Source organism: Pseudochaenichthys georgianus, chromosome 18 (assembly GCF_902827115.2).
Source record: "Pseudochaenichthys georgianus chromosome 18, fPseGeo1.2, whole genome shotgun sequence".
In the NCBI taxonomy this organism is placed as follows: Eukaryota; Metazoa; Chordata; class Actinopteri; order Perciformes; family Channichthyidae; genus Pseudochaenichthys; species Pseudochaenichthys georgianus.
Window position 1 is genome coordinate 22,578,878 of NC_047520.1, and position 14,178 is coordinate 22,593,055.

At 44.8% G+C, this 14,178-nt stretch overlaps 1 protein-coding gene across 1 annotated transcript in view; it reads left to right on the top strand.

The window, feature by feature from the left end:
• Positions 1-14,178, top strand: part of focad (focadhesin) — a 69,796-nt gene that overhangs the window by 29,337 nt on the left and 26,281 nt on the right. Inside the window, exons 12-23 of the mRNA XM_034106137.2 lie at positions 2,053-2,157; positions 2,542-2,643; positions 5,556-5,683; positions 6,781-6,907; positions 7,066-7,200; positions 8,177-8,227; positions 8,588-8,671; positions 9,186-9,321; positions 9,711-9,899; positions 11,045-11,166; positions 11,256-11,348; positions 11,986-12,074. Coding sequence (XP_033962028.1) covers positions 2,053-2,157; positions 2,542-2,643; positions 5,556-5,683; positions 6,781-6,907; positions 7,066-7,200; positions 8,177-8,227; positions 8,588-8,671; positions 9,186-9,321; positions 9,711-9,899; positions 11,045-11,166; positions 11,256-11,348; positions 11,986-12,074 — 1,361 coding nt within the window. The remainder of the gene's footprint in view (positions 1-2,052; positions 2,158-2,541; positions 2,644-5,555; positions 5,684-6,780; positions 6,908-7,065; positions 7,201-8,176; positions 8,228-8,587; positions 8,672-9,185; positions 9,322-9,710; positions 9,900-11,044; positions 11,167-11,255; positions 11,349-11,985; positions 12,075-14,178) is intronic.

Below are 14,178 nucleotides of genomic sequence, written 5' to 3' on the forward strand. Positions count from 1 at the left end.
AAGTTCTCCCACTTAAAAAGATGAGGCCTGTAATGTTCATCCTAGGTACACTTCAACTATGAGAGACAGAATGGGGGGAAAGAATCCAGGAAATCACATTGTAGGATTTTTAATGAATTAATTGGTAAAATCCTCGGTAAAATAAGTATTTGGTCTCCTACAAACAAACAAGATGTCTGGCTCTCACAGACCTGTAACTTCTTCTTTAAGAGCCTCCTCTGTCCTCCACTCGTTAACTGTATTAATGGCACCTGTTTGAACTCGTTATCAGCATAAAAGACACCTGTCCACAACCTCAAACAGTCACACTCCAAACTCCACTATGGCCAAGACCAAAGAGCTGTCAAAGGACACCAGAAACAAAATGGTAGACCTGCACCAGGCTGGGAAGACTGCATCTGCAATAGGTAAGCAGCTTGGTGTGAAGAAATCAACTGTGGGAGCAATTATTAGAAAATGGAAGACATACAAGACCACTGATAATCTCCCTCGATCTGGGGCTCCACGCAAGATCTCACCCCGTGGGGTCAAAATGATCACAAGAACGGTGAGCAAAGATCCCAGAACCACACGGGGGGACCGAGTCCATGACCTGCAGAGAGCTGGGACCAAAGTAACAAAGGCTACCATCAGTAACACACTACGCCGCCAGGGACTCAAATCCTGCAGTGCCAGACGTGTCCCCCTGCTTAAGCCAGTACATGTCCAGGCCCGTCTGAAGTCTGCTAGAGAGCATTAGATGATCCAGAAGAGGATTGGGAGAATGTCATATGGTCAGATGAAACCAAAATAGAACGTTTTGGTAAAAACTCAACTAGACGTGTTTGGAGGAGAAAGAATGCTGAGTTGCATCCAAAGACCACCTACTGTGAAACATGGGGGTGGAAACATCGTGCTTTGGGGCTGTTTCTGCAAAGGGACCAGGACGACTGATCCGTGTAAAGGAAAGAATGAATGGGGCCATGTATCGTGAGATTTTGAGTGACAACCTCCTTCCATCAGCAAGGGCATTGAAGATGAAACGTGGCTGGGTCTTTCAGCATGACAATGATCCCAAACACACCGCCCGGGCAACGAAGGAGTGGTTTCATGAGAAGCATTTCAAGGTCCTGGAGTGGCCTAGCCAGTCTCCAGATCTCAACCCCATAGAAAATCTTTGGAGGGAGTTGAAAGTCTGTGTTGCCCAGCGACAGCCCCAAAACATCACTGCTCTCGAGGAAATCTGCATGGAGGAATGGGCCAACATACCAGCAACAGTGAAAACCTTGTGAAGACTTACAGAACACGTTTGACCTCTGTCATTGCCAACAAAGGGTATATAACAAAGTATTGACATGAACTTTTGTTATTGACCAAATACTTATTTTCCACCATAATGTGTAAATAAATTCTTGTGATTTTCTGGATTTTTCTTTTCTCATGTTGTCTCTCATAGTTGAAGTGTACCTAGGATGAACATTACAGGCCTCTCTCATCTTTTTAAGTGGGAGAACTTGCACAATTGGTGGCTGACTAAATACTTTTTTGCCCCACTGTAGATAGATAGATAGATAGATAGATAGATAGATGGATGGATGGATGGATAGATGGATGGCTAGATTGATGGATGGATAGATGATGGATGGATAGATAGATGGATGGATAGATAGATGGATGGATAGATGGATGGCTAGATAGATGGATGGATAGATAGATAGATGGATGGATGGATGGATGGATGGATAGATGGATGGATGGATAGATAGATAGATAGATGGATGGATAGATGGATGGTTAGATACATAGATGGATAGATAGATAGATGGATAGATAGATAGATGGATGGATAGATGGATAGATAGATGGAAAGCTCGTAGCAGGTTAGGAGCGCTCTGAGCTATCCTAAAAATAAGCACAAAAAAGAAGTGATTTCCTAATTTGAGAAAAGTGAGAAAACAATGTACTCCTCGTCCCAGATGTAGGACCAACAATGAGTGACTCTGAGAACAAAAACATGTCTCTTTGAGAACATTAGGATAGTTTCCTTCATCCAAACCCTCCATGTGTCTGCAGGTCCCGTCTCTGCTTCCTGTTCTGCTGTACAAGCTGGGGAAGGAAAAGAACCCCATCCTGGCTCATGCTGTGCTCAACTGTCTGCCAAACCTCGGGACTCATAAGGTCCACACACACACACACACACACATCCAGCACCATACACCTTTTTTCTACTACACTGCTATGGACAGTTATTATCACTGCACTGTTATACTATACATATATTCATCACATTTGAGTCACACACGTGTCCTGCCCAAATTTGTGTTTAGAGCGTTATTTTTTTATTTATTTACTGTTTTGCCTTATTTTTATTTATATCTCTTAATATTTGTATATGGGTTATAAACCACAGCCAGCTCATTTGAAAAGATTTGTTGTTATCATTCATATAATGAATATAAAACGCTGTATGTGAAGAGGGCTTTGAGAATATTCATAATTATGAATCATATTATTCCAGTTGATGTTAGCCATTGACACACACCCTGTGCTTGGATGTTGCAGCTCTGCGTCCCCATGGTGCTGCAGACCCTTAACAAGCTGGCCAGCGCCCCCAAGCTGAGAGCCGTGGCAATGCGCCTCCTGACCGCTCTGTGGAAGAAACAGGTCTGTGGTTACCATGGAACTGCCCAAAGAGCAGCCCCTATCGTCTGTTCCTATGTGTCCTTACCCACTGTGAGGAGCGTCATCGTTATTTCAACACTGTCTGACGTATTGATGATGCGTCAGAGGATGTTATGAATGTCTGTCTGCTGTGGGGAAGCGTCAGTTCTCTGTACAGTGGACTACTGGAAGCGCACACTTTGCAACATGCGCTGTTATAGTGTTGTTTTATGCAGCTTTATGAACGTGGACAACAGTGAAAACATATGCTTCATTACCAAGGTTAGAATTCAAATAACAAAAATAAAGTGAACGTATTGGTTGCTCACCCTGCAGTCCACACGAATCCTAATACATAGGATTTTATGAAAATATTTTTAAATAAATAAAATGTTCATATTTCTCCTTTTGATTATCATATTGTTGAACGTTCAAAACACAGCACTTTGGCAAGTCACGGCATAAGTTGTGAAATGCTGAATAAGCACAGTAACTTTCATGATACGGTCTCGATTGGTTGTTTCCGTGAACAGCAGAATGTTGTGTCACGGTAAATGTTGCGGCTGCAAAGTATTGTGGGACAGCATTTTTGTATTGTTATAAAGGAAGTTTTCGAAGCCCCTTACCTATCCTCCAGAGCAGCGGTTTTCAAAGTGTGAGGCGCGCCTCCCCTGGGGGACGCCAGAGAGCTTCAGGGGAGGCGCAGCGCAGACCCGGCGCCAGAACAAATCTAAAGGGAGGGCATATGATTTTCATGGGAGGGCACACAACACCGTCACGTGCTGCGGGCCTGCGGCACAACATATATCAAACAGCAAGGCCAACAGCATAGCGGAAAGACGCACACTTATCGCAAATAAAGGGCCACATAGAAACCACCTTGTAACATTGTGTGCGTGGCAGCACAGACACTGGTAAATCACGAGCAAGGCACACTGGTTAAGGATGGCAGCTTCCTCATCGCTGCACTCGGAGAGAAATAGTAGAGACGGAGACGATGAGCTGTTCAGCCCGCCTTGGGCATGGTTTATGTTCCTATGCACTGCAGGTGCATCCTTTCGCTCAGCCGAGCTAACTTAGAACATTATTTTGGCCAACTCTGCATCTTTGTGCTGCAGCCTATACTCAAACAGCGACAGGAAGAGCCCACTGCCTGACTCGGACATGCTGTGGAGTGAATTGTGGTCACCTCTGAGAGGGAGTTGGTGACAGCTAAAAAAGCTATAATAACAGCAACGACAGCTGACACGTAATAACGGCTCCGTGCAGCTGATCTGCACCAAAGTACTCATTTCCTTATGTGTTTCCTCGCGTCTCTCTCTCTCTCTCTCTCTCTCTCTCTCTCTCCTCTCGTGCTTCTCTCTCTCTCTCTCTCTCTCTTCTCGCTTCCTACTCTCTTCTCTCTCTCCTCTCTCTTCTCTCTCTCTCTCTCTCTCTCTCCACAAACTCTCACATGAAATGTGTTCTTTTGATGCGGCATGTCTTAGCAGTCCTCATCAGTCTGTAGTGCGGGTTTCCAGTCACAAAAGCCGCATCAGATGAAGACGTATTTACTTTAAATGTCTACAGGGGAAACAAAAGGCTGCGTCTGCTTTGAACGAATATTCAAGCCGGTCTGTTGTTGAACCATGCAGCGGCTAAAGTGCGCTTCTTTCCTGAAAACAATCTCCCTGGTAACGATCCAGTTTCACCTGGTTGGTATTAACCCCAAGGTCATCTGGGGCTGTTGGTCTTTGAGCGGTTGCTGGCCCAATAGAACCTGTTGATGTGCTGCTCGGTAGCGTCTCTGTAGCATAAAGATAAAAAGGTTTAAAAGTTGTTGTTTAAGGTGACGCTACTCAGCCAATCAAATCGGTGCAGCCAGTGAGTCAGCACGATAGATTCAAACACAGAGACGAGAGAAACAGTCGGAGTCATTTCAAATGGCGTGCTCAAAAAAGAGAAAGGTAGACGGCGAAAACAGAGCATTTAATGACATGTCCTCTCACTGGACCTCTTTGAAATGCAATTGAATAGCCCTGCATTATAGCAACAATAATAATAACAACAATAATAATTGGGAGTGGCGGCGCGGCTGTTCTCATGTTCTCTGAGGGGAGGCTCACCTTCCCACACTCTGACCAGCCCTGCTCTAGAGAGTGAAATGATCATGGCTGCCACTGAGGTAGTTCCATTTCACTCCATCTGGAACCTTCCTGCTAAACTGATCATTTGACCCGTGATAATAGTGACCGTCATCATGAAGAGGGTTAGTTCTGAGTTTTGGAAGTAGGGTTTTTCCAGGTACTTATTATAGTACGTGTATTGCCTATATGGTGGTCCACACGCCCCTAGTTTTGAGAGGCACTCGGAGTAAAATCTATTTGATCCACCCGGAAAAAAGGTATAAGAGTTCACAATATCAACATTTTCACCACTTAACCTTTCCTTTAGGACAAGCAACTATCCCGTTTATCATTTTAAACTCTCCAATTGATTTTTAGAGCAGGGGAGTGCTATTGTGTGACTCTGGTGTTTTAAAGGGGGAGTAAGGTTCCATAAAAGCCTCTCAATAACACAAGCAGTCTGCTTGAAGCTGTGGCGGACCAGTACCGCCTTGTTCTGAGGGGAACAGTCACTGTTGTTGTCAATGGAGTCTGGTAGCTTTGAACATAGCACAGTTAGTGGCTGTCTTGTGAAAATGCTCTAGAAATAGTGTACTCTTAATCGGATGTATTTAAAAAAAAAAATGAGGGCCCTTTCTTTTACGTGGCTAAAATAAGTGTTGCTACGGCTCCAGGTCCCAGCTCTGCATCTGAGCTGCTCCTCCAAACCACTGGCTGGGAACCTCACACAGTCCCTCTCCATCTGAACCATCCCTGTAATATTTAGCTGTCTTTAATCTGTTCCTGTATTCTCGTCCTCCTCTCCCTCAGGATCGTGTCTACCCTGATCTGCAGCGTCTGCTGGGCCAGCAGGGCGGCAGGGGGGGGGGGGGGGGGGACGTCCAGTGGGAGCAGATCCTGTCCAGAGCGGCCTGCCTCCGAGACATCTGCAGAGAGAGGTCAAACACACACTCTCACACACACACACACACACACACACACACACACACACACACACACACACACACACACACACACACACACACACACTCTGGACGTGGCCTTAGGCTGGAGTTCAGAGGTGGAAGATGTTTTACTTAAATAAAGTTGCGATATTAAATTGAAAATAAGTATAATAAGTAAAAGTCCTGTATCCGAAAAACGTTTTCATTATGTCTAAAGGCCCATATGTCATATTTCATTATATATATATATATATATATATATGACATCATCAGATTCTTAAAATTGTTGCATCAAGCATTATTTTACTGTTGCACAGAAACAATGTTTTAACTAATGTATAATTTCATTGTTTTGTAACTTAAACTGTTAGTCCAGTAGTTTCAGAGATGCATTGGGTAAAAGTGTATCATGTGTTTTTTAATGCAAAGTCTAAGTATCTAAAGCTGTTTAATAAATGTAGTGGAGTAAAAAATACATTATCTCCCTTTTAAATGTGCTGGAGTAAAAGTATTGGGTAGGATTTTATGTAAATAAGTACTTCAAAATTGTACTTGATTACAGTGCTTGAGTACATGTGCTTTGTTCCCTTTCACCACTGCTGGAGCTGAGTGAATACAATGGGACATTTGTATGGTGACCTAATATATATCATCTGGGCTCTCGGAGGATTGTCATACATTTAACATTATTGCCAACGTGCAATAATGTTAAAAACAAATCAAAACAAGGACTACGACAGCACTGCTGTGCAATATGTACCTAGTTACATTTCTAATTATTACTGGCTGCCTTCTTAGCAACGTACTGTAACAAGAATCAAAGTAACTCTGCGCAGTATGTACCTCTGTTTACCCCACTACATCCTTTGTGTTACACTTCATTTCATTTACACTGATTCTGTGTGTGTGCCTGTGTGTGTGTGTGTGTGTGTGTGTGTGTGTGTGTGTGTGTGTGTGTGTGTGTGTGTGTGTGTGTGTGTGTGTGTGTGTGTGTGTGTGTGTGTGTGTGTGTGTGTGTGTGTGTGTGTGTGTGTGTGTGTGTGTGTGTGTGTGTGTGTGTGTGTGTGTGTGTGTGTGTGTGTGTGTGTTAGGCCTTACCAGCATGGAGGGGACATGCTGGCTGCCATCACGCTGACTCTGCAGCAGTGCACCCGACCAGACATGGCAACCCCCGCTGCTCTCGCACTACAAGGACTACAGGAGCTGTGCCGGGCAGAGGTCACACACACACACACACACACACACACACACACACACACACACACACACACACACACACACACACACACACACACACACACACACACACACACTTGTAGTTAATGCTTACTGCCTGTACAGTCATGTAGACACTGAGGTTACCTCCCGTCCTGCAGGTGGTGGACTTCGTCTCGCTATGGAGGACCCTCGGCCCCCAGCTGAGCGCAGACCCCCGTCCTCAGGTGGTCAGAGTGGTCTCTGAGTTCCTGGCTCTGGTTCCCCAGCTCAGCGTCAAGTCGGAGGAATACCAGGTTTCTGATCTCTCAATAACTTAATGCAAAGAATATTATCTAGAAATGTCACATATATATACATTTTTCTGCATAATGAATACTTTAACTTTTAAGTACATTTAGCTGATTATACTTAACTTTGACCTTGGAATGCAGGTACAACGGAGTATTAGGGCCACACTTAGAAGAAGAAAAACAGAGAGATTTATAGAATAAAGTCGTAATAATACGAGAATAAAGTCATAGTTACGAGAATAAAGTAATAATTACGAGATTAAAGTCGTAGTTTCTTGACAAGTGACTTGAGAAGCGGACTTGGAGGTGATTGTCTCCTTTCTGCAGGAGGAAAGGGTTCTGGCCGACTACATTACATCACATTGCATTTAGCTGACGCTTTTATCCAAAGCGACTTACAATAAGTACATTCGACCAGGAAGACACAACCTTGAAGAAAACAGAATCATAAAGTGCATCAGGTTTCATAGAGCCAAACATTCAAGTGCTACTCAACTGGCTTTAGGTAAGCAAGCCCTTTATAAGTGCTCTGTTAGCAGTTCTTTGTTAATAGTTCTATCGCTCGAAGTGGAGCCAAAGAGATGAGTCTTCAGTCTCCCCCGGAAGGTGTGTGAGCTTTCTGCCGTCCTGATTTCAATGGGAGCTCATTCCGATTCCACTACAAGGCTATCGTTGGACTCCTGGATCCAAAGCCTTGATCACAAGTCTCATCGTTTCTTGTGAAGCAACAAATCCCCTTTGAACAGCTCGTAGGTGTGACCAACGATAGCCTTGTAGTCGGCCAGAAGCAGCCATTTCCTCCGGCAGAAAGGAGGCAATCACCCCCAAGTCATTAATATGAATACTTCTTCCACCACATCCTTCACTTTTTAAAATGATAGAACACTTTCCTGGCTGCTATCATTTGCATTCCGATTTTTGCAAATCACAAAGCTGCTGATCTTTTGACTGTACTCTAACATCAGCCTTTTCTTTTCAGAAATTGAAGGAGGAGGTGGTCAGCTTTCTCTGGAATAATGCTGTGAGCAAGGTCAGTGTCCTATCGCGGCTGTGTGTGCTGAAACCCCTGTCCCATTGTGAAGCTAAAAGGTTGCTAGCATATTACAAAAGCAACAGCACTGATATAAAAGGAAGTGCACATGTTCAGTAACCTGTTGAACTGACCGCTCATTCACACAGTTATACACACAGTATACAGGATGGTGCACGCATGTGTTGTATACATCTTATGTATTCAGTTTATCCAGCTTTACAGACGTTGCTTTCAGGGCACCAAGAGTCTGACAGACTGAGGTTTGATAGACATGTTTAAAAAGCATTGTGCTTGCATTTCAAATGTTCCTGTATGTACAAAGCTTTGATAAAACCATTGGATGTGTGTTGCTGTCAGGATCCAGAGGTGGCCAGCTGTGGCTACAGAGCCTTGGCAGATTTTCCCGAAGAGGCCCACACATTGAATCTTCTTCCTGAAGCAGTAAGACTCCTGCTGCCCTCTCCGAACACTCTTTAATACATTAGATTTTATCAATTTCTTTTTCCGCACTAAACTTATATTTGTGAAAAAAATTGTAGTACGGACTTTTATTTGGGATATTACTGTATATCTTAAATTCACATTAAATATCTCAAATATGACACCTAGGTAAACTGTGAATGCAACTAATATTGAATCAAAAGAAGCGTTAGAATTGTGTAAATATTGAAATAAAGGGCCGACCAGCTAACCAATCAGAGCAGACTGGGCCATGGTTTCAGACAGAGGGTGAAAAGAGGTGCTGCAGGACAATAAGAGTATGAGAAGAATGAAGAGCTTTTTGAACATAAGCATGGAGACCATTTTGAACATTACAATGACCATAATGGGCCCCTTTGAAAGATCCACAGCTCTATCCTAATGGTGGTAGTACATTTTGCATCTGATATTATGGGATGTTTCGATAACCTGCTCGTATCATCATGTTGGTTCTGATGCTTCTGTTGCTCTGCAGGCCAGACCAGCTACAAAGGCCCCTGAACATGAGGAGGATGAAGAGGAGGAGAAGGAGGAGGAAGAGAAGGACCTCTCTGTTCCTGGTCCCTCCTATGTGAAGCTGATGGCTCTCACCCCGGGGTCTGTCCTGCCAGGTACAGAACTGAGCTCAGTGACGGCAGGCAGACGTGGACATTTCAGAATCAGAATTCCTTCCTTTGGAAAATACAGCAAGAGTATAGTGTAGATTAAGTCAAAAAGTGTAGACGTACATATTAGTATAAACAAATATTTAAAGTCTGCACACAAACAGATAACAGATAAGTACACCATGGTTAAACATGCTTGACCCAATAGAAATATGGAAGTAGCTGGTGATGGTTTACACAGCACTGGGGTTTACAGATTGTAAATAAATCAAAATAAAGGGTATATTGCACACGGTTGCTAAAAGGGTTGGATATCTGCTACAGTTTGATCGGAGCAGTTCAGTCTGACATATTTTCAAATGTTCTTCTCTGACTCTGATTTTGTTTCTCCCCAGCCTTTGAGATCTTCCTGACCTCGCTGGTGAAGCATGAGATGAGCCAGATGCCTCGGGGGGTTTACTTCTCTGCCCTGAGGGGGGGCAACCTGCGGTCAGACCAGGGGAAAACAATGGCCGGAGTTCCATCTTTCATGCTTAAAACCTATGAGAAGAACAAGCAGCCTGGGCTGAAGCCCGGCCTGGCAGGTGGGCAGAACCTTCCTGTTTGGTGCTTTCTATTCTACTGGTATTTTATTGTGTCCATCCCCTACATCAGGGGGGTCGAACTCATTTTCATCTCGGGCCACATCAGCATTATGGTTGCACTCAAAGGGCCGGTTGTAACTTTAAGACTATATAAAACTGCATATATAAATATTTAATATATATAAAATAATGTATTATATTACATTATTGCTTCTGCATTGGATTATTATCAGATAGGGTAATAACTTCATAATTAACTCGGTCTGAAAGCAGAAGTCGAGGGCAAATAATTGCAAGTCTCTTCAGTGAGAACGTCACAAAATAATTTTTAAAATAAAATAAAAATAAAAAGTGACATTTTGGAAAAAAAAGTCAAATCTGAGAAAAAAAGTCTAATTTGAGATGCATTGTGGGACATGTAGTTTATGGGCAACGTGCTTCTGTAAAGTAGCAGTATTCTTTGCAAGCTCTTGTGGGGCCACATAAAATGAAGCCGCGGGCCGGATTTGGCCCCCGGGCCTTGAGTTTGACACCCCTGCCCTACATGTTTGACAAAGGTATGATGTTCGGATCAGACAGACTGTCAGAGATCCTTCCTTTAAAGATAAATGTCGTTGCTACAGCGCCACCAAAGTGTCATTTATACACATGTGGTGCAATGACACAAAGTTCAGGAGATTTGACCTTTGATTCTGGAATATAAGCCCTGCCAAAAGCGCTTGAACAAATGTTGACGACTTAGCTGAAGTAAAACTGTAGGAACAAAAGTCTAAAACTCTTTTCTGGCTTGGTCTAGAGATGTCGGTCTAGCCTTATCAACTCTACATTGATCCTATGTTGCTGTGTTTACAGCTTGTTGTGGTTCAACTCTGGCTCCAGCTGTTAAAACAAATCTATTACGGTTGACATGTTTATGCTTCTTCCTGCCTTACGCGCTCACAGATTAGTGTGTTCGTGTTTATCCGTCTGTGTGTGTGTTGTTAGTGAAAATTATATGTATGTCTTACCCAGCGTTGTAACCCCATTTTTATTTCTGTTCTTTGTCACTGTAATTACCTTTTGAACATTTCCTAATGATTTTAACGTGTTTGTGAAGCACCCTTAACTGCCTGGTTTGCTGACCTGAGCTACAACCCTTCTTGCAGCCGGGCTGTTGCTAAGCTACGAGCTGCCGGTGCAGACGGACCGTGAGGGCAGAGCCATGGATCGCTTCCTGGTCAGCCGCAGCCGCAGCTACCAGCTGACCCTGGCCGCCCTGATCCATGAAGTACGTCTGCATCCCGCCCTCACACTCCTCCTCCTGTTAGCCAATTACATTCTTCACACAGTTAACACTCCTGCTGGTGCTTTCCGCAGGTGAACATCCAGCCGTCTGAGTGGCACCGGGCCCTCCTGCTGCCCCAGGCCTGGAGGGGCTTCATGAGCCGGGCCTTCCACGCCGCCCTGCAGGTTGGTGACATCATATTTCTAGAAGGATTGGTCAATTCTCCATTACAGTTTACCCCACAGGCCATAAGACTGCTCAACTCCTGAGCTCTGTGCAGTGCCTTCATAAGTCCATTGGTCTGTTTGCATCTCCATATGTATTTATTCCTACAAGTAGTCATTTATTTCACTACAGTATTTCATTTTACATTATTTTCTTTATCTTATTCTATTTTAAATGACTCCTACATTTAGCTTATTCTATTAAGCTTAGTTGGGGGTTCGGTGCCTTGCTCAAGAGCACCTCTGCAGTTCAGGAGATAACTTGGCACCTATCCAGGTACCGCTCACAGGTAGTTCCCATACCGGAGGGGAACCCGGGCCGCTCCTAACCACTATGGGAGCGATACGATTAGCAGTGGGTAATCATTCTGCACGGGGACTTCAACGTAGTGTAGGGGGGGGGGGGGGGGGACACCTCTTTATTCAAAAACTCTGTTTTTCATCACATCTGTTTTACATGAGGGGGTATTTTGAAAAGAGTTGCCGCCATCATGCTGTCCCTTTTTAAAATACAAGACCATTTCAATCCCAACTCTATGTTTGTCTTGTCTGAGTTTAACTGAAGTCCCTGCATGGCTTTCCTTTGTGTTGTGTTCAGGGTCGACGTGCTGATCTGGGGATGCAGCAGAAGCAAGGCAAAGAAGACCCCCAGGAGATCCAGTACAGACAGCACTGTGCCTGGCTGTGGTGAGAACACACACACACACACACACACACACACACACACACACACACACACACACACACACACACACACACACACACACACACACACACACACACACACACACACACACACACACACACACACACACACACACACACACACACACACACACACACACACACACACACACACCCATCAAAAGGAGCCCACAGTGAAGTCACTAGAGGCTTCTCAATTGTTAAATGTCCGCTCCTCGACTCCTCGGTCCTCCGGTAGTGACCCGGGAAAGGGTCACTACTCTCATTTCTCTAAATGCACTTCGAGCGTTGAGGAGGCTCTCTGGAGGAGCTCTAACCGAGGAGACACTGATGGGTCCTCAACGGCTGCTTACTTTTAATACTTGTAAATACAACTTTTGGCCCGTAATTTATTTTCCTCATTGTAGCGACCAGAGAGGGGGGGGGATATATCCAGTCTCTGATTGTGTTAGGTTAGTATGAGAGTGCTCTCATACTTGTTTGATTCTGAAATTGTATTTATATAAATATATTTGTGTGTGTGTGTGTGTGTGTGTGTGTGTGTGTGTGTGTGTGTGTGTGTGTGCGCGCGCTCATCTGCAGCCTGTTATTGTCTCATGACACCGCACTGTGAATGAATCAAAGTAAATAAGTGGTCATGAACACATGTGTCCATCAGACAGAGGCTGCTGCCTCCTGTCATCATTAATGGACGTCTCTTTAAAATGGCCGCTCAGAGGAGAGGAGTTCTCCTTTCTCTAACCGCCTGCTGCTTCCCCTCCTCTCTCCTCGGTTCCCCTCCTCGGCTCCTCCGCTCGCATCTCCTGTGGGCGGGACTAAGACACGAGGATAGGAGTCGAGGATAGGAGTCGAGGAGGGGAGTTGGAGAAATGAGAAGCCTCCATTGTTTGTAAATCAAAGTAGAGAACACCCTCACCTTGTGTGTCTGGCTGCTCCAGGGCTCTTTGTTCAGAAGCAGAGCCAGGCTGTGGGGCATTCCCAGCATGCACTGCGGCAGGGTGTGGTCAGTGGAGGACTCCTCACCGTACAGACCGTGTTGTAGGGTTTAACCCTAACCATGTATACATCACTTCAGGGGACATCACATTGACTTGCATGCATAGACTTATCCTGACCTTAACCAGAACCAACACATGCCGCACAGCTGGAGCTACTGGAAAAAGGTTTATTCCATTCCAACACCCAAACTCCCCACCCGACCGGAGATCAGGGCGGACCTCCACGCCTTCCACAGGCGGATTAAGATCATGGACCACTTCCTGGGGAGCCGGGGGCGGGAGCCTGTTCTGTTCACCGGACCGTCCACCTGGGAACCACACACGGCAACATCAACACCTGAAATAACACAACTAATTAATAATAATCTACTAGCACTCACACATTGGCGCCCCCTTCCACACGGCACACACAACATTAGCCAGGAACAATTACACATTATTAAAACATTAGGTAACAGCCAACACATAGGCATCAAACCTGCAGACAAGGGGGGCCAAATAGTCCTACAAGATAGGGACAATTATATATTGGAAGCACATAGGCAGTTACATGACAACACATACTACAGATCACTGACGCACCCACTGGAAACACAAACACTAGTTAGGGACATCACAGCAACACTTTACACTAACAAAATCACAAACAAAAAACAAAAATATCTGGATGGTCCGGAGGAGCCCCCGCCTCTTCTACCTGCTCCCCAAGATCCACGAGCCTGTGGAGGCGTGGACGGTCCCCTCTGTGGTTCCGGTCGGCCGCCCCATCGTCAGCGACTGCGGTTCAGAATCATACAACATCACAGAATACATCGATCATTTTATTAATCCCCTTTCAAAACTCCACCCCAGTTATCTCGGAGACACGTATGATTTTGTCAACAAAATAAAAAACCTCACAGTCCCCAGCCACACTCTCATTTTCTCCATAGACATAGTCTCACTGTATACAACATTGAACCCCCACTTGGCCTCACCGCAATTCAGCACTCCTTCAATAAAAACCCAGACCCATCCAGACCCGACAGACCCATCCAGACCCGACAGACCCATCCAGACCCGACAGACCCATCCAGACCCGACAGACC